This window comes from Drosophila persimilis, unplaced genomic scaffold (genome assembly GCF_003286085.1).
Source record: "Drosophila persimilis strain 14011-0111.01,24,50 unplaced genomic scaffold, DperRS2 tig00000191-arrow-pilon, whole genome shotgun sequence".
NCBI classification, from domain to species: Eukaryota; Metazoa; Arthropoda; class Insecta; order Diptera; family Drosophilidae; genus Drosophila; species Drosophila persimilis.
The window spans coordinates 5,896,154-5,921,135 of NW_020825298.1; the positions used below are offsets into that span (position 1 = coordinate 5,896,154).

The window sequence follows — 24,982 nt, forward strand, 5'->3', positions numbered from 1 at the left end:
ATCGGGTTTCCGGGACCATGACATGGGCCGATATTCCAATTCCCATTTCTCCAAACCATCTGATAAAAGGTTGTACCTTTTTCGAACCCAACATACATATATCCTCGTCTGTGAATCCGTAGAAACAATCCATCTGCAGGTGTATAAAATAGCATATCAGCTCTTTCGATCCATGTGTGTTTTAGTTTGTTTTTGTGTTAACATTTCGTCAATTTATTTACTATCATTTAAAGTTCTTTATATATTACTCAATAGTACAGTAGATCGAACGATTCAATCTGATAATTGTGGGGTTTTTTATCGCTTTTTATCTTACTTCATTTTCTTTTTACATTTGCGCTTGTTGAGGTTTGCTGTACATATACATAAAAAATTACACTTTATATTCATTAGTTTTGTGTTTTTCACAAACTCATTTCAAAAGTCTTGGCTTTTGGGTCGAGTTTGTGGCTAAAATATTTACAGAGTCTGAATGTTTGTTTAGCGTTCGTTTGATTGGTTTTTGGCATCGAAATAAAATAAATAGAGGGTTATTACACTTTAAACCTAAGCAATATAATGTGTGTTGCCTGCCAGAAATTGCCCTGGTCGGCTTTTAGCTTTTTTAAACAGTTTGTGGAAATGTCCTATTTCATGTGTTTCAAAGGTTGACTTGAGTCAAAAGGTTAAATGAAAATGTTTGTAGAAATAGAAATAAAACTAATATAATAGAGTGGAACGGCGAATGGTTGGTTATCGTCGATGCAGGATGTTGGAGAGAGTGCGTATCTGCTTCTGGAGCTCCGAGTCCATGCGATAGCACTCTTCCTCGATGATGTCGCGCATATCCCGCAGCGCGGGCAGCTTGTCTGCCTGCATATTGAGCAGCTCGCCAAAGAACTTCGACCAGACGTGCTTCTTGAGGTAGCGCGGCAGCTTCTGGCGTATGTCCCATGTGGCGCCGCGCTTCTGCGGCTGCATATACTCGCCGAACAGCATCACATGGACGGTGGCCGCAATGCAGAAGAGATCCGTTTCGTATGACCAGGGGCGACCCTCCTGCATCTCGATGCAGGTGAAGCTTTCGGTCTGCACAACCTTGCGGAACTTTGTGTGCTCTCTATCGGGAAAGAGCGACATGTCGATCGCACAACCAAAATCTATGAGTCGCAGCGAGGGCAACGGGCTGTCCACGCTGGGCACACGCATCAGCAGAAAGTTGTCCGGCTTTATGTCCGCATGGACGATGTGCTGGCGATGCAGATGATCGACAATGTTGCATATCTGCGCCGTGAAATGCATGACCAGGGACTCGTGCATCACTTTGGTGGTGGCCTGACGGATCTTGTTGTTGATGTCCAGCAGGGAGCCAAAGGGCGAGAATTCTGTGGCTATTAGGCTGGCATTCGGCGCAATTATCGCCGTTGAAATGTCCATCAGTCCCGGCAGCACCTCCGGCTCCTTGATGCGTTTCAGTACCTACAAAAAAACAACAGAAATTATGTGATCCATAAATGGGTTTGCTTTTGTATTCCCTTACCTGATCGCATATGTAAATCTCCCAGGTGTTTGGTGGCTTCTGGTACTTGAGGGCCACCACATTGCCTGTCCGCGAGTCGGTGGCCTTGTACACGGAGCCAAAGGAGCCACGGCCCACCTCCTTGTCAATGTTGAACTGCACCCCCTCGAGGACGTTCAGGGTGCGCGTATTGGAAATTTTTGGCAGTGGCGTTTGTACGATCTTGTAGCTGGCATGGTCGTCATCGTCGCCGGGAAAATTCAGTTTGGTGAGGAAGGCCCGACACAGCTCGCTGTTGAACGGATCGATTGTCTCCTTGGCCAGATGCCGGGCTATGGTCTCTACGGCCTTCGACCGACGGCGCTCCTGCGCCTCGGTGTCGTGCTGGGTGGCAAAGTACGAATTCTCCTGGAACGTGGAAAAGTCCGCCAGTGTCGCCGTCGAGTTGCCATTGTTGTTTGTGTTGTAATTATTGTTGTTGTGCGTTTGCAGCGTCTTGTTCCCGGAGGCATTCGCCTGCGAGGTGTCGCGGAAGTGTAGGCGATCCACAGCCAGGGCCAGCGAACTGTTGGAGTTGTCCAGGGCCGTGGCGCTCGAGAAGGAGAAGTTTGCATTGTCATTGAAGGTAGCATTGTGTATGGGCAGGGCGGCACTGGCCGAGGCAGTGCCTGCATTCACAGCAGCAGCAGCCGAAGCCGATGCCGCATTTCCAGAGGCCACTCCGGCCACATCTGCTGCCGAGGAGGAGTTGCTGTTGCTGCATAGATCCGGCTGGAATTTGCTCCGCTTGACCTTGGCGCGGGACCGACGATAGCCATTCGCCTCGCTCTTCGGCGTCGATGTCTGCACTTGCAGATATGGATGGAAATGATGGCCTCCGTTTCGCTGACGCTGGATGCCCGATGTGGCTGTGGCTGCTGGTATTGGAGAGCAGGCGGGCTGGGGTTCCAGCGGCACATGAGGCTGTTGTGGATGTGGATGCTGGTGTTGCTGCTGCTGATGCTGTGGATGCTGCTGGTGGTAGATATTCTCGATGGTGTAGGCACTGTAGGTGCTGCTGCTCTCCAGCGTGCGCTCCTTCTTGAACTTGATCTTGATAGAGCGATTCTCCTGTTCGAAGGTTGTCTGGGCACTGAACTGCACTCCCCCATTGGTGTATCCTTCAGTCTGGTTGTCCTCCTCTTCCTCGTCATCCTCCTCCTCTTCCTCTTCGGAGTCTTCTTCTTCCTCCTCCTCCTGCTCGCCTTCGTCCTCGTCTTCATCTGCTTCCTCCTCCTCTTCCGGAATCTCGCCTGCCTCCTCTTCGGCCACTTTTTCATCTGCAGAGTCTGCCGCCGCACTGGTGCTACCTCTGTTCCCGTAGAGCGCTCCATCCACGGCAGTCATGTAGTACGAAGCCTCCGACTCGTAGGAATCATAAAGTGTCTGCTGCTCCTGGTGCTCCTGCTGCACTTGTTGCACCGTCGGCTTTTGCTTGTCCTCCAGCATCTGTTGGTATTTGCGGGCGAGTATCTCCTCGGGACTGTACTCGATGCCAGCGCCTGGCGGATAAACCAATTGCTTGGCATAATGACAGACACGCGATGGATCGTCGGGCTCCTCCAGCGTGAGGGCTGGCTTCCAGGTCTCATGATTATTCCGCCCATACGGATGGAAATTGCGCGGCAAACGTAGTCCGGCTACTTCAGAGATGGCAGGCGACGGAGACGGAGTTTCTGCTTCTGCATTCACGCTATTCCCATTGCCATTATGCTGCTGCTGTGGCTCCTGCGGCTGCGGCTGTGGGTGGTGCGGTTGTGGCTGCTGCTGCTGCTGTGGCTGTGGCTGGGACTGTGGCAAAGCCTGCTCCTGGGGTGGTTGAAAGTGCGCCTAAAATTGCATTCACATGAGAATCTTTCACGAAAAAGAGACAAGTTCTTATACCAACCTGAGGCGCATACTCCGCCTGCTGCTGCTGCTGCGGAGGAACATGTGCTGTGGCAGGTGGAGGGACCTGCTGCTGCTGCTGTTCGTAGCGCGGCTGATCCTGGTAGTGCGTCTGATAGGCCGCCACCTGTTCCTGAGAATGAGCCGGAGGTGGCGGTGGCGGCTGTTGTGGCTGCTGCTGCTGTTGCTGTTGCGGATATTGCTGATAAACAGAGGCGTGCTGCTGTTGATATGGCGGCTGTGGACGTGGTTGTTGTGGCGCATAGCTTTGCGGCAGCTGCTGGGCGTAGTTGGCCAGCTGTTGCAAGGCATCCGGCTGCGGCTGTTGTGCCTGCACCTGCGCCTGCTGTTGCTGCTGCTGTTGTCGCTGATAATGCAATGATCGGGCGTAGGTAAACTTGGTGTGCGCATGTTGGAGCTCGGCATTGCTTTGGGCCTTCTCCTGGAAGGCCAGGTTAAATACAGCCTCGGCATCCTTGAACTGCTCCCGCGACTCATAGTAGCTGGCCCAGCCAATATAGAAGGCGGCCACTTGGCGTCCAGAGCCCCGCTGAAAGAGCACCTGATAGAAGTGCAGCGGATCCGTTTGCATGGCTATGTACTTGAGCCACAGGCGCACCATACGTGCGTCCTGCCTGTAGTATTCGCTGTGCTCGTACTCGGTCAGACAGCGCTCGAGGGTCTCGCGGAACTTGAGCTCCGGATCGCTGTGCGCATGGTTCTCGTACCAGCATATGTAGTTGTACCAATGATCGAGGGGATCCGGTCCCTGGTACAGCGATATGGCGTGCTCCCAGGCCTGCTTATCTTTGAGGAAGCCATTCATCTCGTCCGGACTCGCCTGGCTACTCGCTTGAGTCTGACTCTGGCTGGGGCCCGTCCGCATGTACGAGTGCATGGCCATTGCAATTAGAATGTGGTCACTGTTTGCCTAATCCCAATCCTGGTCCCGATCGGTGTCGGTGTCCTGCCTGCGGGCAGACCGAGGTTTCGTAATGAAAACAAAAAATTTATATCAACAGCAGAGAAGAACCACTCCGGATGCGAGGGGGTATCGGCCGTGCTATCGGAATACGAAACTCCAATGCAAAACGTTGCTCGCACATAAACCCTAATCACGTTTTTCCATTGCAACGCGGTTACTGCACCGAATTTCCATTAGTTTTTCGCTCTTTTGGCTACGAATCACAAAAATAAAATATATCTGCTTTTTATTTTTTTTTTTTGGCTTGCAAATGGATGGTGCTAAAGAAACATCGATAGCACTATCGCCACTGCGCTCACAGTCACGTACACAAGTCGATATATCGCTAAAAGTCACGTTGATTGGTTTATTTTAAACAGATAAACACCCATTTCGATCAAATGCATGCCTAAATTAATCATCATTTAAAATAAACTTGTACATACATATGTTGAAACAGATTTAACGATGTTTCAGTTCTCTTCAACAATAAGTTGAAGTAGCAATATTATATGTTCAAAAATATTCCAATTTATAAACTAACTGTTTTAAAAATAAAATGCCTACTTTGGTTTCAATTTAAACAAAAATTTAACAATTAATAATATGCATTTTTCACAACAATTGCTTTTATTTATATGTTGTATGATATATTTTTATCTGTCCGATAGCTGTGACTTCGATATGCGCGCCAGTGACGTGCCCCATTACTAGCTGAATGACTGTTTTATTTACTGCCCGTCAGAAGGCGCCACAGTGCTCGGCTATTACTGCATTATATTATTGTTTTTTTTTTAATCAAACGCTAAGCCAAAATACTGCAACCAATAAGTGCTGTGTTTTCTGTTATTTGTTCCAAAGTGCATATCATAGTTTAGTGTAGAGTTCCCCGCCCTCCCACGCTCCAAAGCCAGACACGCGCTTGCCTTGTCCTCCTCCACCTCCACCTCCATCTTCCCCTACGCTTACGCTTATAGTTTCGTCGACCCCTGGCCGTGGAAGTCCCCCCCGCCCAGGTGCAGTGGCAGTGGCAGTGGCAGCGGCAACGCAATAGCAGCGCTTTATCGATTTCACCGCAAGATTTTCCAAAAACGGCTACAAACTGCAGGCGCCCGCGTATCCCCCGCGATATAATGGAAGTGTCCTCCGATCCGTATGAACAGAAACTGTATCAGATGTTCCAGAGCTGCGAGACAACCCACTGCGGCCTGCTGGACGAGACCTCGCTGCTGAAGCTCTGCTCCCTGCTGGAGCTGCGCGACCAGGGGGCGGCATTGATCACCAGCCTGGCCGCCAGCTGTGGCGCCCACAAATTGGGTGTATCCTTCGGGCAATTCAAGGAGGCGCTACTCAATTTTCTTGGCGCAGAATTCGACAGCAGCACAGCGTCCCCGGGATTTATGGGTAAGGCCAAAATCAGTATCAGTTTTTGGGTATTTGGTTCGCGGATTAGCAGCGGCGGCAGCTGGTGGCCGCGATCATAAAACCCATCGATGTAATCGCCACTTTTTACGATTAGCGGCCCGTATCCTACCTGCTGGTTTGTCCAAAGGATGCTTCAGGTAGCTGATTCTAACATATAAGAGCAGCTCTCATTCTGGCAAACACTTTAGTTCTTAATCAAAATGGGAACGCGCTTCTACTATCGCCGTGCTGGCGGCCACATCACAGATCCAATAATTGAAAAATTAGCCGCACGCTTTGGTAGAATCTAACAGCAGCCACACCTTCGTTTTGGCCTCAGTTTCTCATATATTTCTTTGTATTTTTGTTCTTGTTTTAGAGCGCTCTCTGGTCATCAGTGATGAGCCCCTGGCCAGCACATATATTGAAAGTCCACCCGAATCCTCGGATCGCGAGGTCTCACCGAAACTGATTGTGGGAACGAAGAAATACGGACGCCGCTCGAGGCCACATCAGGGTGTAGGGCTCCATGAGCTGTCGGTGACGGACTCGGACAATACGGATGAAGATCAGCAACAGACGCAGCAAAGGAGTCTCAATGGCTGCGATGATCTGAGCGTACAGGTGGGTCCCCCAATCTGACAAATCTGACATTCTTCTGGTCTTAAATTGTCCTTCTACCGTTTTCGTTCATACTCGTCACTAATGCCAACTTCTCTGCGTACCCGTAGGTCCATCGGTCATCCTCACAGAGCGATCTCCCGGGAAGCCGGCGACTGCGTTCCGTCCACACCAGCGGCAGCAAGCTGAAGCGTTGCGCCTCGCTGCCCGCCCGCAAGAATCTGCAATCGAAGATGGGTGCAACAGCAGGAGTGGGTGTGACATCCCCCACGGCGGCCAGCAAACTGAAACAGTTGGCCAAACAGAATCAGAATCAGCAGCAAAACAGCAGCAGCGTCGAATCTCTGGGTAAGTACGAGGAAGAGCATACACAATCGCCCCCCCGGCAGCCCCAGTCACTTTTGTTAGCCCAAAATGCCCAGAATTTATGATAAAAAGCAAAGACAAAAACACTACTCGTTGTTGTTGGTACACCCACCGCAGGCACCCACCTGCTGCCAGCCACCGCCACCGCACCGGCGTATGAGCACGGGAGATGCTATCACGGCGGCCGTTTGTTCTGCTGCAAAGGTTTGTGCCGCTCTCTCTATCACTCTCTCGAGGAGGAGCATTCTCCGCATCCACATCCAAATCCAATTCCAACCATTCGAATCCGGTATCTAATCGCACTCTACTATGTAGCCCGCACCGTTTAATTGTTGTATAATCACATAAATAGTCGTACTATATTGTATTTACCTTCACCTATCTATTACCAAAAAAAAAAAAAGAAAAAGTGTTGGAACTCCGCAGGGGACTTAATTTGGCAAAGACATTTAGATAGAATAGATAGTACAAATACAGATGGGACTTATACTTAAAGCGAATGCCGTACAAGGGAATACCCTAGATAGACCGCGAAAAGGAAACCACATACATGTCATGTGCATGAAGAGTCCTATTGTTGCTTAACTGGGGAAGCAATTCTCATATATTTATAATATGCCTTTAACATAATGCCTTTAAAAGAAGGTACATTTTCTAGTTCCAAGCTGAATTTCTTCGTACAAAATTCGCTTGTGTTAAATTTTAACTGTTTGAATAATTCGAAAGGAATTTGTCCGTTCGCTTATCTGAATTTTGCACCTCCCAAATGTGTCCTTGCAGAACTTGAGTATTAGGCTTCCTTTTGCACTATTTTTCCATGATTTCTATTTATTTCTATATGCCAAATTATTTTCACTGTCGGATCTTAAATAAAGTAAACTTTCGGCGCCTTCGCTTACACCATCACCACACCTACATCCGTTCCCTTTGCCTTTCCCACTCCCTCTTCCACTCCCCTACACCTACACCTGGTATCTTGGGCTATAAATGTGTACATAAATGCTATATGTACGACTCGGTACATAATCTTATCATTATTGTTGCTGATTTGCTAATTGCCGTGAGAATTGCAGACATCGTGACGCCACAGCAGCTGGAGATGATTGGTGCGGAGAGCATAATCGATGCCTGGGATCAGGCCAACATCGTCAACAGTCGCGCCCTGCTGCATGCCCTGGGCTTCGACGAGGAGGAGGTCAATCTGATGCAGCTGACCAAAGTGTTGGAGGAGGAGTCCCGCAGTCCCATGGACCGGGATCCGCACACGAATACGCTGCGTGCCTTGGTGACCCTGCAGTCGTCGGAGCTGGCCAACTATCGGCGAGCCTATCGCCAGCAGCACGAGGAGAACCTTAAGCTGCGCTCCGATAATAAGGCGGCCAACCAGAGGGTGGCTTTGCTGGCCGCCGAGGTGGACGAGCGGCATGCCACGCTCGAGGATAACTCCAAGCAGCAGGTGCAACAGCTGGAGCAGCGGCATGCGAGCATGGTGCGTGAACTGACGCTGCGGATGAGCAACGATCGCGATCACTGGACGGCCATGACGGGGAAGCTGGAGGCGCAGCTAAAGAACCTCGAACAGGAGGAGATCAAGCTCAAGACGGAGCTGGAACTGGTGCGCATCGAGAACGCCGAACTGGAGGGGGAGCAGCAGAAGGCGCATCTGCAAATGACTGATCTGCTCGAGCAGAACATCAAGCTGAACAACGAGCTGTCGGGTCGTCATCAACATGGCAGCAGCAGTCCCGAGCACAGTCCGCATAGCGGACGACGCGATAGCGTCGACAAGGCGGCCGCGGACGAGGAGGAGATGCTGCAGCTGATGGAGAAGTTGGCCGCCCTCCAAATGGAGAATGCCCAGCTGCGCGATAAGACTGACGAGCTGACCATCGAAGTTGAGAGCCTGACTCTGGAATTGACGCGCATTAAGACCAGAAACAAGAAGCAGGACCAAGACTCAGAGGCAGCGGCCGGTGGTGTGGCGGCCACAAAGCGACGCGGCGACTCCCCCAGCAAGACGCATATCACCGAGGAGAGTCCGCGTCTGGGTAAGCAGCGCAAGTGCACCGATGGGACTGGGGGCACTGGTGGCGGCGACTTAAGCGACAATAGCAACAACAGCGGCGATTGGCTGGCACTCAACTCGGAGTTGCAGCGTAGCAAGAGCCACGACGAGGAGCTGGCCAGCCTGAAGCAACGCATTGCAGAATTGGAGGAGAAGTTGCAGGCGGCCACAGCCACAGGAGCCGCACCAGACAGCCGCTGCAAGGAGCTGGAGGGCAGTCTGGAGCAGATGCAGCGCGCATATGAGGAATGCGAGGATTATTGGCAATCGAAGTTGGGCGAAGAGCGTCAGATGTTCGAGAAGGAGCGCCAGATCTACGAGGATGAGCAGCAGGAGAGCGACAAAAAGTTCACCGAGCTGATGGAGAAGGTGCGCGAATACGAGGAGCAGTTCAGCAAGGATGGCCGCCTCTCGCCCATCGATGAGCGCGACATGCTCGAGCAGCAGTACACCGAACTGGAGGCCGAGGCCGCCCAGCTACGTTCCAGCACCGTGCGCATGCTGGAGGAGAAGTCCCAGGAGATTGGTACGCTGCAATGCGAGATCGAGGATCTGCGGCAACGACTCGGCGAGAGCGTGGAGATCCTTACCGGTGCCTGCGAACTGAATTCGGAATCGATTGCCCAACTGAGCGCCGATGCGGGCAAGAGTCCGGCCAGCTCCCCCATCAGCTACCTCTGGCTGCAGAGCACCATCCAGGAGCCGGCCAAGACTTTTGGGCAAACAGCAGGGCCAGCAGATGAAACCAGTGGCGGCAGTGCTCTCGATATGTTGGGTGGCTCACCTTCGCACAAGGCGACCAGTCGGTGAGTATTCCATGACCATCTCTGTCTGTCTCTCACGCTATTTCCTCATCCTGTATATATGTTTTATCACTCATTTTTAACCACATCTAAGCTTAAGCTAAACTAGTTCGTAATATATGTATGTGTTTGTCCAATAAATATAATTTATAATGCCGAAAGGTTGGGTGCCATATAATGGGGTTTTACATATAAAATATGTAGGTACATTCTTGAAAAATTTGTTAGGAATTATCCACAGATTCTAGGCAGATTCATATTATTTCAATAAAGTTTGAAAATGGCTAGCTTTTAAAAAAATAAAATAATATAAAAAAAAAAACAAAAAACACAAAGGAAAATGTAACAGCATATAAATGCAGCATTTTTTGTACAATGCTATTTTATTTTTATATTTTAAAATTTTTAAACTAACTCTAGCTTAAGATCTTATGGTCCTTGCTTTTAGGGCCATCGAACCCTTTGATTTGTTGATACAACATTGTTATAAAATCCGTCATCCGTCATCGGTTAATATATTTTAAGCGAGAATAGGTTTTTTTCTTAAGTTTATGCAGTAATAAATTAGGTAAATTGAGAATGCGTCAATATAGGATTTAGTATTTTTTTTCTTGCTCTCTCTAGTTCTTAAGATTAATATAAATATTTTGTTAACATTCAGTAATGGTATATAGGATCATTATCTTGGGGTTTATTTACGATACAAATATATAGAAAGTAAACCTTAACAAAATATTAGATAAAATACTGGCCCAAGTGTAGAAAAACGCAATTAAAAATTCTACAAAGATATGAACTTTAGGAAAGACGAAGCAGAAGCATTTCTTGTATTTGAAAAATTTTTAATTAGCTTAGTATTTCCTTAAAAATGTCTCAAAATGGATATTTCCGAAATAAGTATTATATTTTATATTCTTGATCCGCATCAAGAGACGAGTCTGTGTGCTCTATATCTTATTGTCTGAGAGATCGAGTTGTGGCTGTAGATAGATTTCTGTGCCCAGATCCACGTTAAAAATGGATCCTTCCGACCTTCAAATAGGCGAATTTCAATACTCCAAAAATCTGTATAAATATAGCCTATAGTTCTGCACAGTACATGCAAATGCACTTGATATATTTTCTACGGTCTATGTGGATTTTCAAATGATCTAAAAATGTTTTTAAATGTTCTCTGAAAACAGGAACAACCTCACCACTTCGGAAACATCCATCTTTAGTACGACACCGTTTGACAGCACATCGTCGGGTGGGTCGCCCACAAACAGTGGATCATCATCTGCTGCGCAACCGGGGCCGTCCGGACCGGCACCAATCAGCAAACCCAAGCGGTCGCAGAGCCCCCAGCAGGCGCAGTCGGAGGGAGAGATAGCCGATTGCGAAACCTCATCGACGGCATCCAACAAGAGCTTCGATACGCACAGCGTGGTGTCCAACAGCAAGGCTTCGTGCCGCAGCCACGAGAAGTGCAGCAGTCCCAATGTACTGAAGGAGGAACTGAAGCGCCTCAAGTTCTTTGAGCTGTCGCTGAAGGAGCAGATCAAGGATTTGAGCCTGCAACGTGACGGTTTGGTCATGGAACTGCAACAGTTGCAGGAGGCGAGACCTGTGCTCGAGAAGGCCTATGCGGTGAGCCATTGGAGCGGGGTAACCAAAGGATAAACTTGATGATTAAACGTTCAATTTATTACAGCGAACCACGCATCCAACGCTTCAGCAGCGACTGAACCAACTGGAGCTGCGAAATCGCCATCTGCAAAATGTGATCAAGCAGCAGCAGCAATACACCGAGTCCCTGATGCAGCGTGAGTGGATCAGCTGGTATGGCAATAGAAAATACACAATTCTTATTGGGGTTTGTTCTTTCAGAATCCTGGCGTCAGCATCAAGTGGAGCTCAACGATTTGCATGGCCGCATCGAGGCGCAGGGCGTTATGCTGGCCGATCAGACGCAACGTCTGCAGAATGCCGACATTCTTGTCAAGGATCTGTATGTGGAGAATTCGCATCTGACCGCCACCGTGCAGCGCTTGGAGCAGCAGCGTGCGCGCGTGAACCTAATACACCAACAGCAGCAGCAGCAGCAACAGCAGCAGCAGCAGCGTCTAGTTGGTGCCGCCCTCGGCGGATTGCCAGGCATGCCTTAGTCGACACAAGAAGACAACCAATCAACCAATCAATAGAGAGACATCGAACTTGAACTCATGCACTCCGTATGCAGCGTATCGTTATGAATGTTATATATATATAGACTTAATTTAGTATCTGTTTTTTCGTGCTGCATTGTCGTTTGTAAATGAATGTTGTTTGACACGAAAGAGGCACAGCACATCGACAAAAACAAAAACAATAACTCTAAACAAGTAACTAAAAAACTCACCCACGCGCAAAGAGGAACAATCTCCACACACTAATGTACCAATTTGTAACACAATAATCGACATACACTAAACGGAGAAACTATTTACGTGCGCGCGCGTATTCGTTTAATATACAATATATAGATATCGCTATATATTCTACTGCAATGTTGACCTTAATAATTGACTACGCAAAAATAGTTAACGTCTATTAACTTATAATTATATTAGAAGAAAGAACAAAAGAACAGTATTTTAAATTTGTTATTCGTCTGAGAGAGAGTAGGCAAGCCACGTTTATCAAATGTTTATCACGTGCCCAATCCAAATGCATCGGAATTGTTGTTAATTTTATTGGTAGAACAAACAAACAAACAAACAAAATGATCTATGATATTGATATAATATGTAACGAAAAAAGACCTGTACATCTGTAATCCATACCACACCTTATCTTATACACAATTGAATGTATTTTGTATTTATGCGATTTAAGTTAGCCAATACTCTTCGATTGCTTTTGCGAACGCGAACATTTTGTTAAACATTTTTCAATCGCACCCGCGGTTTATCTGTAGGGGAATGCAATATCCCCCTGATCTAACTATGTAATACATATTTCGATTCAACACATTAGTAAATATTATGTATGCATGGCATGTGTGGTCAACGCTGCTTAACCCAATACTTTCGATCAAAATAGAAATTTACTTTTTAAAAGTATCAACAAAAAATATCAAAAAATATAAAACCAAATATAAAATTATTTAAAAAACCTATTAAGATTGAGTTTTTATAAAATAATAAGCTTCCAGTTCCCTTGATGGTACATTTATGATTTACAAATTTAAATTTAAATTCGAAAATAATGGAGTATTCTTGCTGCTAATCTACACAGGATCCGAGTGGCCTTCCAATATCCATGTATACTAGCGTTAATTCGTCAAATGTTTCGAATGCGGTTTAGCTGTACAAATTTAAGCAGATGGATTGTACGCTGCCTTCGCTGAAAAATAAAAACCTTAAAATTTAGTTAAATTTACGGGGTGTTTGTCACATAATTTAATTTCAATTTTAAAGCAAAAAGCTTGATGCTAAGATATTTTAAAAAACAAACGCAGGTTACCGCCGAATTCGTTACGCACATGCATCATCGATAGGTAGAATCAAAAGTCGCGGTTCTATCTGATAAACAACAGAAAAATAGTAACATCAATAAAAGCAAGTATTTAAAATAAACCAGTCAATTAGAAAATAGGTTCATTAATTGAATAAAATTATGTGGGCAGGGCTGAGAGATCTATCCAGCTAGTAATATTCGACGGAATATCAAAAACGAGGAATATGTATTATAGAGTATGAATTCGTCAGTATATTTACGGTATATTTTGAAAATGAGACGATATATTTTAGTATATTTCTGAGGGTTGGACGGTATATTTTATTGACAAGTCGGTCACATTGGTCACATATAACAATAGTAAATAATGTGCTGTTTTTCGTTTGTTTCTTGTGTATTTGTGGTTTTTGTGCATCTAATAAGTGGTGAGTCCCAAGTTGAAGACCATATAAGTGAAAGTAGTAATATTAAAGAACACCATGAGGCGGGAAAGCCCAGGGACGACATGTTTTTCATGGCTTGTTTGTTTGGCCATGTGTGTGTGCGTGCTATTGTGTGTGTATGCGGTTTGTTTTGTTATTCGATCCGTAAAATGGCATTAAGTTAATTAAATTAATGATTTGTGAAGGCACTCTGAGGCATAGACTGGCCAACCACAAAGAAATTGCAATAATTTGCTGCCAGAAAAGTTGCAGCACTTGCATGGCCTCACCATTAATGTTGTAATGGATACCAGGATACCGAAAATCATCCTAAGATTGACTGTAACTATATGTTTTATGTGTTTAAGGGTATGCATTATGTTGCTAAATGCAATTATTTCATTGCACTTGATCAAAATTTGTTTGAAAACCATAGCTGCCATTTTGGACCGCGTTTTTTTCTCGTCCACCTGACAGCAACAGGCATTCCTGTAAAGTTCTGATTGGAAAATGGCATTCCAACAAGCCTTGATACTAAATTCCAACTATACCATTATTGCCATTTATTATTATATATTTATATGGTCCTTCACATTTATTGATATCTATTCATAATTCAATTGTTTAAGCATCAATATATTTCCTGATAATTATTTACTTTCCGTCCGCATGTATCGTGTATTCCAAAGAACCTACATCTACATTCTACATGCACTCTTATATTTTACATGCATTTTCTAGAATGTTTGAACAGAACTTTATTTGGAAATGGCTATTCCCAAATATGTCCATTCTACAATATATAGATCTACGTATATATATTTCTGATCTGCGTAAGGAAACAATCGAATTATTTTATTTTTAAATAGCAGTTTAACAAATGTGTCGTCAGGTGTCGCCACAGAGCCATGTCGTTCGCGTCTATATCTTTTATGTAAAATACCGTGCAACTATTTTGTATCGTTCGTTTGGCTCGAATATTTAATGTCTCTTTTGTCTGGGCGAGAAAATCTCCTTATCTCCTTGATAGGTGGGGACTATTTAGCAAAATATCATAAGAAAATGGGCATTAATGAATTCAAAATGTGGTTTTGTATGTAAGAGTATAATTCTTTCCCCTGATCGATTCTATGGGATATTCACAACAACATTTCATCCCACCCGTTGTACCAATTTCACTTTCACCTTCTGCTGTGTCCTTAACACTATGCCATTCTCGATTGTGAGATCCTCGAATCGTGTGACTGGCAGAATCTTAAAGTTCCTTAAAACAGCGGCCAGGAGTACTTTGATCTCCAAAATGGCAAACTTCTGTCCAATGCAGTTCCTCTGTCCGGCACTGAAGGGCACAAAGGCAAAGGGATGACGATCCACTGTGTTTTCGGGTAGGAATCGTTCTGGTTGGAACGCATTTGGGTTCGGAAAGTGACGCGGATCCCTCATGATGTCGTATATGTGGATGTTGATATGGGTATCCCTCGGCATTACCAGTCCATTCACGACACACTCCTCCGTACATTGACGACCAATGAAGGGAACCGAAGGGAACATGCGCAGGGATTCCTTGATCACGCACTCGAGGAATACCAGTTCATTGAACTGAAACACACTGATGGAGTCCGTGTCCTCGGGGAGTGCTGACACCTCCTCCAGACACCTCTCCTGAACATCTTCGTGGAGGGCCAGCATCAGGAGAGTGAAGATGAGGCACGTGGAGGTGGTGTCGTAGCCCTCGAACATGAAGGTGTTCACCTCATCGCAGATGCCCTGATGATCGATCTGGCCATCCGCCTCAGCCGCCAGGAGGGTGTCCAGCATGGCGTACCGCTGCTTCTTCCCAAAATCATCCACGCCTCCGAGTTCCTTGCGCTTGAAATCTCTCCGTCTACGCTCGATGATGCTGCTCGAGAAGTCGTGGGCTATCTTAAGACTATCTATGTGCTTCCGATAGTCGCCGTAAAGATAGAAGTACAAACTGTTGTACAGAAAAGGGTTGCAAATGCGTTGCAGGATGACTGCTTCGATGGCGTGGATCGATTCGCGGTATTGGAAACCCTCAGCCATATCATCCAGCTTGACGCCTAGGGCCGTCTCTATAATAGGAATATATTAAAACTATAAATAATTTAAAGAAATTATAGATACTAATAAAGTCAGAAAATAATGATCTGCTTATTATACTGCCTCTTATCACCCGACAAACTACACTTTGCTTGATTTGAACTTGGACTCTGGGGAGCAATTTCCATCTTGAAATTGAGCAGTCATGGTGATATATTATTTTATGGGGGTTCAAAGTTATTGTACTACAGTACGTTCGTGGATGCTGCATACAACATACACCCATGAAATTTTCCGTGTATACAGCATTTGTTTCATTCGTGGCGAATGGTCTCTGCTTGTGACATTCAAATCGAAGGTGTCCGTTCGCTTAGGGGAATTATCAAAACCCGAACGTATAAGAACTGTTTCTTCTGTTCCACTCGAATTTTCCATTTGCTTTTCTGGACTTACCGCAAATATTATTCAAAGTAAACTGCGGAATGACCTGATTCAGTACCAGCGCCTCGCTTTCCACACTCTCATGCAGCACTTTGACCAGCTTGTGGCACTCTTCCCTGCAATAGCCCTACGTTAAAAACGAACACCTCTCTCGCAGAATCAATCACTCACTTGAAAATGGCCAGAAAGGACTGTAGAACATTGAAATGAAAGGCTGGAGTCAAAGCCTTGCGCCTGGCGTGCCATTTTTGATCTGAAAGAAAAAAAGGCGATTTAATGAATGGTATAAAGAACAAAGACTGAAGAAGCATCACACACCTGTGCTGGTGAGCAGACCCTCGCCAAGGAACGGTCTTAGCAGATCATAAACAACGTTCTTTGTCAATAGCTTGGTGCTCTGGAATATCTCCTCGGCCTCCTCGGCTCGAATGACATTGTACATGGGCGAACCAAAGAAGTACCACAGATAGTTCCGTCCCCGGGCATTGGCACACGAGTCGCGCATAAAATTAAAGACGGTGGCTGAAAATATCAGCTTCGCTGTCAGAGATGTCTCACGATTGGATGCTGTCCGTCCCACTTACACGGCGTAAAGTTGAGCAGATCAAAGTTGTTGCCGAACCGAGTCCGGCCCGGCATGACGGCTATCTTACTCTCCAGAGGACTGCCATCCTCGGCTTGCAATCGTTTGCATAGGCTCAGGACGAAGTACTTTCGGTTGAGACGCCGCAGCAGGACACAGCAAAGGAGCACGATCAGCGGTACACCGAGTAGAAGTTCAAACATTATTTTCGCTTTCACAGACCATGGGAGAGACTTGAGGCTCCCTCACAGATTAAGCTCTAATCTACAAATGGCTGTCGTCGATGGACGAATGTGTTTGCGAAATAAAAATAGAACATATACCTAGTATATAACATGTTTAAGTACGCCATGATCTAAACGATCTAGAAGGGTAGATCGGCTTCAATCATTTCTATGGCACATTCAATTATAAATATTTATAATTGTTGCGTGAAACATGCAGTCCACGTTTTCCAAATAGTTTTGTAGGGATCGCGTAGAAAACTCCTCATAAGCAGCAATTTTAATTTATATTTTTTGGTGTAGGAAATTCATGTTGGGTTTTTCATGAACGTTTTGAAGAAAAATCATGCTGAGATCTTAGTGGTCCCTGCTATCTAAAGAAATTTGATGTTTTAGGGGCATTCGAAATTTAGATTAAGTTATATTTTAAAGCATTTGTTACATACATACATCACCAGTAATTCCGAATTGATAATCAGTTAAACGAAGAGCCAACAACCAGTACTGGTACTCCCAACATTCTTTGGTTTATTTTTGAGAGGTATAAAATAGTCTAGACATTAAAAGGGAATATAAATAGTAGATGTTAGCACTGTAACACTTCTGTTTAAAAGGTTTTGAATGAAGTTTGAATAAGAAAAAATGTACTCTAATTATAATTCATTTATAATTAGTTTTTGGTACTATCTTTGGCAATGAAGTTTTCGCAATTCTCCTCTACCTTCGCACCAACTTAACCTTTACATTCTGCTGTGTCCTCATCACAATGCCATTCTCAAAGGTTAGATCCTCCAATCGAGTGACTGGCAGAATCCTAAAGTTCCTCAAAACAGCAGCCAGGAGTACTTTGATCTCCAGAATGGCAAACTTCTGTCCAATGCAGTTCCTCTGTCCGGCACTGAAGGGCACAAAGGCAAAGGGATGACGATCGACTGTGTTTTCGGGTAGGAATCGTTCTGGTTGGAACGCATTCGGGTTCGGAAAGTGACGCGGATCCCTCATGATGTCATAGATGTGGATACTGATTTGCGTGTCCTTCGGCAAGATGAGGCCATTCACAACACACTCCTCCACACATGTACGACCAATGAAGGGAACCGAAGGAAACATGCGCAGGGATTCCTTGATCACGCACTCGAGGAATACCAGTTCATTGAACTGAAACACACTGATGGAGTCCGTGTCCTCGGGGAGTGCTGAAACCTCCTCCAGACACCTCTCTTGAACATCTTTGTGGAGAGACAGCATCAGGAGAGTGAAGATGAGGCACGTGGAGGTGGTGTCGTAGCCCTCGAACATGAAGGTGTTCACCTCATCACAGATGCCCTGATGATCGATCTGGCCATCCGCCTCAGCCGCCAGGAGGGTGTCCAGCATGGCGTACCGCTGCTTCTTCCCAAAATCATCCACGACTCCGAGCTGCTTCCGCTTGAACTGCTGTCGCTTGCGCTCGATGATGCGACTGGAGAAGTCGTGGACTATTCGCAGGTTCTGTACCTGCTTCCGGTAGTCGCCGATCAAGAAAAAGTACCAGTTGTAGAACATGAGCGGATTGCAGACGCGTTGAATCAGGACTTCTTCAATGGCATGGATGGCTCTTCGGTATTGATTGCCCTCCGACATGTCATCCAGCTTGACGCCCAGAGCGGTTTCTAAAACGAGAAAAATAATTATATTGTATTTAAAGAACAAAGGTTCGCTTTGGTTCGTTTGAACTTTGCAACAATAAATAGCTGCAATTAGACAACGACCTACCGCAAATATTATTTAAAGTAAACTGCGGAATGACCTGGTTAAGATCCAGTTCCCCGTCAACTTTTTTGTCTAGCACTTTGATCAACTTGTTACATTCCTCTCTGTAATACATCGAAGATTAGACACCATATAGAAGTCTCGACTGATTAAGAACTCACTTGAAGATGGCCAGAAATGATTGCAGAACATTGAAATGAAAGGCGGGAGTCAATGCCTTGCGTCTGGAGTGCCATTTCTGATCTGTTGAAGATATCAAAAATGGGTAAAAATAGGAACTTTTCCGATACTATTCCACCACAAACCTGTGCTTATTAGAAGACCCTCTCCCAGGAAGGGTCTTAACAGTTCGTAGATCACATTCTTTGTTATCAGTTTGGTGCTCTGGAATATCTCCTCGGCCTCCTCGGCTCTAATAACATTGTACATCGGGGCAAACAGAAAGTACCACAAAAAGTTCCTGCCCTGAGCTTTGGCCGCGGAGTCTCGCAAAAAATTGAACAAACTGGCTGCAAGGAGGGTCCATTAGGTATCGCCTTATACAGCGGATATCATAGAAACTATATCTAATTACAGGGTGTACAGTTGAGAACGTCCAGATTGTTGCCGAAACGCGTTGTGCCCGGCATTACGGCCACCTTGCTCTCCAGCGGACTGCCATCCTCGGTGCGCACTCGCCTGGTCAGCGAGAGGATAAAGTACGTCCGATTGAGCCGTTTGAGGAGCAGCCACACCCCCAACAGCAAGAGAGGAGTACCCAGCAAAGCGATCAACATGTTTCCGCTATAGTATATTCCCCGCCGATCCGATTCACGGCGCTTTTCACAGCCCACTGGGCCCTAGAATATTGTAGCTTTCAGATCCAGTCGCATGCTGATAGTCGCAATCAACAATTTTTTGTATACCTAGTATATTGCTTATATTATCAGCCTGTTGTATGGGTAATTTAATGCTCATGTATATTATGATTACTATAGGATTTGCATTTTATAAAAGTCTATTGGATGTTCTGAAGGTTCATTCCTTCCTACACCAAAGTCTGTTTGGTATTATTTCGAAACTTTTCAAGACTATTTACGAGGTGTAAAGCAGTCGATCATTGCAGTTATTATCTGTAGCGTTTAATCTTTTTATATACTAATCTGAAATTATACGCGATTAAAAACGCGGCAAAGTTCAGTAAAATGTAGTAAATAAATACATATGTATTTAGTCTTTTTTAGGAAGGTAGCTGCTTAGCAAATACTCTTCATTCAGCATAATATATATATAGGACATTGAACCTCAGTCACCTGAAACTTCCCGACTTCTTCAGTCAAATTTAGGCTCTGGAAGGAGTACAATTAGATCAATTGGTATAGGGTAGCACTGTAAAAGTTTCCTATACAAAATAATGTTTTAAGCGGAGATTGAATCGATGAGCATCGTCCCACGCACGATCACTCACACGCATGTATTTTGTTTCTGGATTTTCGGGCATTCTCTTTTGCACATTTCGCTTGTGCGTCCATGGGACGTTGTCGAAGAATAAATATCAGACCAATGCTAGTTGGGATAGGCCAATCAATGTCGCTTAACAAATGTGCTCTACCAGAATGTGGGATTTAGGAAGACGGGTATTAGTCAGGCATGACGTGTGATCCATAAATGATCATATATCAAATGCAATAATGAGTAGGTACAGGTATTTAATTACAATATGTATGTACCCGTATTTCGTATGGCACGCTATTAAAAACTTTCGTTACGTCAAAGTTCAAAATTCAATAAAAATTGGGACACTCAAATAATTGTTTCTCATTATGTTTTCAAACAATTAAAAGTTTGACTAAAAAATGTACTATACTCTGAAGATTGCTGATCTAAATAATCCAGCTGAAAGTGTGTACGGTACCTATAAAAAATACTACCCATTGCTGTATCCAATTATCATATCAAAACCAACAATATCTAATTGATTGCAGCTTTTAACAAATATCGAAACGACTTGGAAAGCATTTAAAGTATTCCACTAAGCGGTTCGATCATATAATTTCCTTTATACGAGTTCGAGTATATGACCATTCCAGATTAATAACAATTTCTTGGCTGTGCCTGGCAGAGATTTCCTCTCAGTCAATGCCGCATATTTTCCCATCGTTCCAACTATGGAACTGGCTACAAAAAAAAAGGAAAAAGAAGAGAAAACCAAAGGAAAGAGGATAAAAAGCAGCCAGCAGCAATGTCGCATCAAAATGCCGCATTGATTAAAGTTTGATTAGCTTTGGACCGGGTAAGAGAGCGCATTTGGGCTTGAAGAATTAATTTGAGCCAAGTTTGTAATGCACGTACAGAAATGGCCAGCAGAGCAGTCTCAGAAGCAGTTGCAATAGAAGTAAATGTTGGAGAACAAAAAAGGAAAACGAGTATGAAGGCTACAGAGGAACCTAACAACTGTTAGGATACCTCCTACTTGGAAGCCTTTGTCTAGAACCTAGCGAAAGAAAAGGTTTTCGAAGGAGTTGATCCTGCTATTATAATAAATAGGTATCCATCGGTGATAGTTTTTGGTAGATCTGTAGCTAATAGGATTAGGAGAGGAATATCTATAAAATTCTGGCTTTTACTGGCTGTCTTTTACGATTAACCTGAGATAGAGTACAGGGGGACAACGGTCTTAAGCAATCTCGATCTTCGGAGCATTCGCATTGATCTAAAGGATTCGTATAATATTTGAACGTCTAACAGTTACAAGTGAAGGTCTCCTAATGATGAAAGGCAGACAATATTAAGACCGATAGATGGTTCCATCTGGGTTTCATATAAGATATCTACTTAAACCCCTCTTTGATGATGCGGAAAACATTGATTCGGTTTGCAAGGTTCAAATCGTACAAACATCATCGCTAGATCGTCGAAACTCGACAACTCTACTAAAAATATACTCTTGTACTCTCTGGAAAAAAGGGGTATCAAAATTAAATCACTGTAATTACATTTTCTGTGGAAAAGGCCCGGAGCTGGAGACGAACGCGCAAACATGTTGCCCGACGAGTGCGTGGCTGTGTTTGTGGGGACATTGGCGACGGCAATGACAAAAATAGTAGTCAACGTGCAACAGACGCAGCAGCAGAAACAGCAGCAGCAGCAACAACTGCATTTGGGCATGAAAAGTGCAGTGCCGGCAATTGGAAAAACTTGCCCTGGAAAGCGAGGCCTGTCTCTGTTTCTTGTTGTTATGAACAAATGTTATTGCAACAACAAACACAAATGTGCTATGCGGCAGGAACAGCAGTACTCCAGTAGCTGTAGCAGCAGTTGCAGGGGCTGTGTCAGTGGCAGGAGCAACATCAACAGCAAACAATACTCATTAAGATGCAAAAGACGTCGCTTGCCGCTTTTTAGAATTACTAATTGAATCGACGCGATCAGTGGCAATTGCAGCGGCATTGCAGCCACAACAGACAGCGGTGGCGGCTTCCAATGTTTGTTGTTTCAACTGTTTGTTGCACGATTGTTGATGTTGCTGCTGCCACTGTTGCAGTAGCAGCTTCCGCTGCGGTGTGAATATACAAACATACAGATTTTTATTTATTTATGTACGTGTCGATCTGCGGTTTGCCATTCTTGTAGGGCCCAAAGCTCTCCCTTCCATCTGAAACTGTATCAGTATCTGTATCTGTATCTGAAGCTGAGGCAAAACAGAGCATTATTGTTGATGCACATCTGGGCAATCCGCTTGGGGAAATCGCAAAACAAACAAAGACGGTGTCGGACCCCAAAGGCCCGCTGAGAATAAGGATTACTCAATTCTGAGAGGACTAACAAGAAAAATGTAGCCAATTATTCGAGGAATTCTGAAAGAATTAGTGAAGAAATATTGTTTTAAAATATGGTACAAATGAGGGATCAAAACAGCATTAATATTTTATGAATTCTGACAGAAAGTCAAGAAAGTTTCTTTTATCAAAGAAATAATCTGAGAGAGGCATAATTTCTCTTTAACTTGTAGGTATTCAGTACTTCCTTAGAGCAGCTTTTGGTAAGGGATTACCATATCACAACTTATCGGAATAGGTTTGAGTTTTTCCTTTCTTTGGCTGGAGATCATTTCCTCTAAGGAGATGTAGAATATTATTATAGAAGACAAAATGATCATGTAATAATATGTATTACCAAATCTTGGGCTTATAAATGAAGTTTTGAAATGTCTTCTTTAAAATATGAAGTCCCATATCTGTATGACGTCCAATACATTGAGATTTAGATCGATCGAGATCTCGAGAACCGCACTGAGTTATAGGATGGATAATGGAAAGATGTTTCCTAAAACGGAATATGTACGCGATTATTTATGAATAGTCTACGGCGATCATTCCATAACCAGGTCATACTATCCTATCCTATCTTCTTTTTATTATCCTACTTCCATCTTTAATAGGAGTACTATATAGGAGTGGGTGACTCCTTTGTATTCTTCGTTTCTTCTTGATTTGTAACCGTTTAACCTTTTTACCAATGTAATTACCAAAGAGTTCATCGCTCTTTTACTTGAAAAATTCCCAATGGAGTGGCCTTTCCGGCATTTGCCGGAGCCTCTCATTCTCCTCCTCTCTCCAGAATCCTGTCAGATTCCAAACATTTTTTACCATTTTTTTTTTGTAAAGTGCAGCCAGAGATCTCTTTCCATCTTTCATGTTTTTCCGTGTTTGACCTTCCCTCCTGCTAGTGCCTGGCGGGTGTTTTGGGGGGAGGGTCTGTGGTGCCTAAGCACATAATCGTGTAGCAACATGTTGCTTGGGCGCGCTGCAACATTTTGTTTTGTGTGGCAACATGATTTTTCAATTATTGCATCGGCATGTAAAATTTGTTGTAAAGCGCTTGCATATTTACCTTAACACCTCGTCCATGTTGTTGTACCTCTTTTTTTCTCGTAATTTTTTGTTTTTGTTTTTATTTTGGTTGCAGTAATTTTTTTTGTATTTATTTTTTGCGTGTGTTTGTTGACAGGCGATGGCGGCGGCGACAAAAACAACAGCAAAACAAGTAAGGATGCTTACAGCATTCGATATTGCGACTAGGCGATACCTTAAATTTGGGTTTAGTTGGAATGCATTTAGTGGAAAATAATGGTTTTGACCAAGTATAAGCCTCGAACGCCATGAGTAGCTAAAGATCCGTACCATAATCACAGAAAGGAAAAGTATATGACCTCTGATAAAAACAAGTCACCTATCTATCGCACCTATTCGCCTATCTGGCTATACTAATATGGATCCAATCGATCGTGATCCTCTGCTCTTATTGGTCTTGGAGGAGAAGTTAAATACCATATTCATTCAGATATTATAGTCCCTAAAAGGCAGGTTGTCGTTGAAGAAGCAGGAAGCTTTCCTCCAGTGAAACATACCTCCATTCAAATGTATCCTTTGTACCCCACTCCTATAGGGTGTCAAGACAGCAACAAGAACAGCGGCGACGTTGACGCTTGTTAGCCATGTTGCCTGCCTGACACTTGTTGCACGGCCCCGGCCGGCCGGCCGGCCTGGCACGGCATTCTACCTCAGCAACCTTTTGCGGTTGCATTGCGCCCCAGAAGATCTGGTGGTGCCACAGTTGTTGTTGTTGTTGTTGGTTTTGTTGCTTGGGCCCCAATGCTTGTTGCTGTTGCTGGTGGCTGCTGTCGTTGGCGTGTGTCTCTCGCTCCACTAAACTTTTAATTAAAATTTTGTCGTATCACAGTGGCTGGCTGCTTCCTTTTGTGGCTTGTTAATGTCACATGGGAGAGAACGCGATCGGCGGGACGGAGGGCGGGCAGCGCTGATTTTTATGCAAATTTGCCAGGTTTTTTTTCGGTTTCGGTCAGCGACTTGAGGGGCTTCCAGAGAGACTAGGGTTCGGGTTCGGGTTCGGGGGATCAGGTTCCCATGAAGAGTAGCGTTCATCATTAAGTTGTCATGACCATAATCATCTTTGGAGACTGCCATAAATGGTGGCCTCCCCTGTCCAAAGACCCAACGTTGGTATCCTCTCTATATGTCTCTCTCTTAAGCCATCCATCAATATGGCAATTGGCATTTCCTTTGGCAGAGAAAGAAAAAAGAAAAACGTTTATATTGATAAGAAAATTGCCGAAGGCCCAAGTAAAAGAAGTTTTTCTTTCTGTTTCTTTTTTTGGAGTGGTGGCATGGTGGCATGCACACGAGATCTCTGGTTGCGGCAATTGGCCAAGATTTATTGACATAATGAAGACTAATTCGCGCGTCTGTGGCCGCACATTTTGACAATTATTTATGTTGTATTAAGTTGTTTGGCGGCTGCGCGTGTAACGATGTAATTAATTGCCATTGGATTAGAGGCAGCATCGACTGAGGAGAGACCTGGTCACGCAGA

General features: G+C 44.7%; 5 protein-coding genes across 6 annotated transcripts in view; 2 read left to right on the top strand and 3 right to left on the bottom strand.

Annotated features, from left to right (window-relative positions):
* Positions 1-229: 229 nt before the first annotated feature.
* Positions 230-4,604, bottom strand: LOC6588812 (putative uncharacterized protein DDB_G0291608). Its single transcript, XM_026988855.1, has 3 exons — positions 3,426-4,604; positions 1,520-3,367; positions 230-1,458 (listed from the first exon to the last, which is right to left on the bottom strand). The coding sequence occupies exons 1-3, from the start codon at positions 4,326-4,328 to the stop codon at positions 733-735; spliced, it is 3,477 nt and encodes a 1,158-aa protein (XP_026844656.1). The 5' UTR covers positions 4,329-4,604; the 3' UTR covers positions 230-732.
* Positions 4,605-5,184: 580 nt separating this feature from the next.
* LOC6588990 (blastoderm-specific protein 25D) lies at positions 5,185-12,754 on the top strand. Of its 2 annotated transcripts, XM_026988601.1 has the most exons (8): positions 5,185-5,792; positions 6,172-6,416; positions 6,524-6,761; positions 6,897-6,983; positions 7,853-9,650; positions 10,832-11,276; positions 11,341-11,452; positions 11,517-12,754. In XM_026988601.1, exons 1-8 carry the CDS (start codon positions 5,522-5,524, stop codon positions 11,792-11,794), a joined length of 3,474 nt encoding a protein of 1,157 aa, XP_026844402.1. In that variant the 5' UTR covers positions 5,185-5,521; the 3' UTR covers positions 11,795-12,754. The 2 variants fall into 2 exon arrangements, with proteins under 2 accessions (XP_026844402.1, XP_002015172.1); XM_002015136.2 differs by lacking the exon at positions 6,897-6,983 and having other exon boundaries at positions 5,186-5,792.
* Positions 12,755-13,891: 1,137 nt separating this feature from the next.
* Positions 13,892-24,982, top strand: part of LOC6588982 (bone morphogenetic protein receptor type-1B) — a 66,881-nt gene continuing 55,790 nt past the window's right edge. The window contains exon 1 of the mRNA XM_026988582.1: positions 13,892-13,918. Coding sequence (XP_026844383.1) covers positions 13,900-13,918 — 19 coding nt within the window. The 5' untranslated portion in view covers positions 13,892-13,899. The remainder of the gene's footprint in view (positions 13,919-24,982) is intronic.
* LOC6588989 (probable cytochrome P450 4ac1) lies at positions 14,636-16,885 on the bottom strand. The gene is made up of 5 exons (XM_002015135.2): positions 16,636-16,885; positions 16,370-16,573; positions 16,223-16,304; positions 16,064-16,167; positions 14,636-15,642 (listed from the first exon to the last, which is right to left on the bottom strand). The coding sequence occupies exons 1-5, from the start codon at positions 16,835-16,837 to the stop codon at positions 14,702-14,704; spliced, it is 1,533 nt and encodes a 510-aa protein (XP_002015171.1). The 5' UTR covers positions 16,838-16,885; the 3' UTR covers positions 14,636-14,701.
* Positions 17,361-19,417, bottom strand: LOC6588988 (probable cytochrome P450 4ac1). Its single transcript, XM_002015134.2, has 5 exons — positions 19,185-19,417; positions 18,916-19,119; positions 18,772-18,853; positions 18,614-18,714; positions 17,361-18,510 (listed from the first exon to the last, which is right to left on the bottom strand). The coding sequence occupies exons 1-5, from the start codon at positions 19,384-19,386 to the stop codon at positions 17,576-17,578; spliced, it is 1,524 nt and encodes a 507-aa protein (XP_002015170.1). The 5' UTR covers positions 19,387-19,417; the 3' UTR covers positions 17,361-17,575.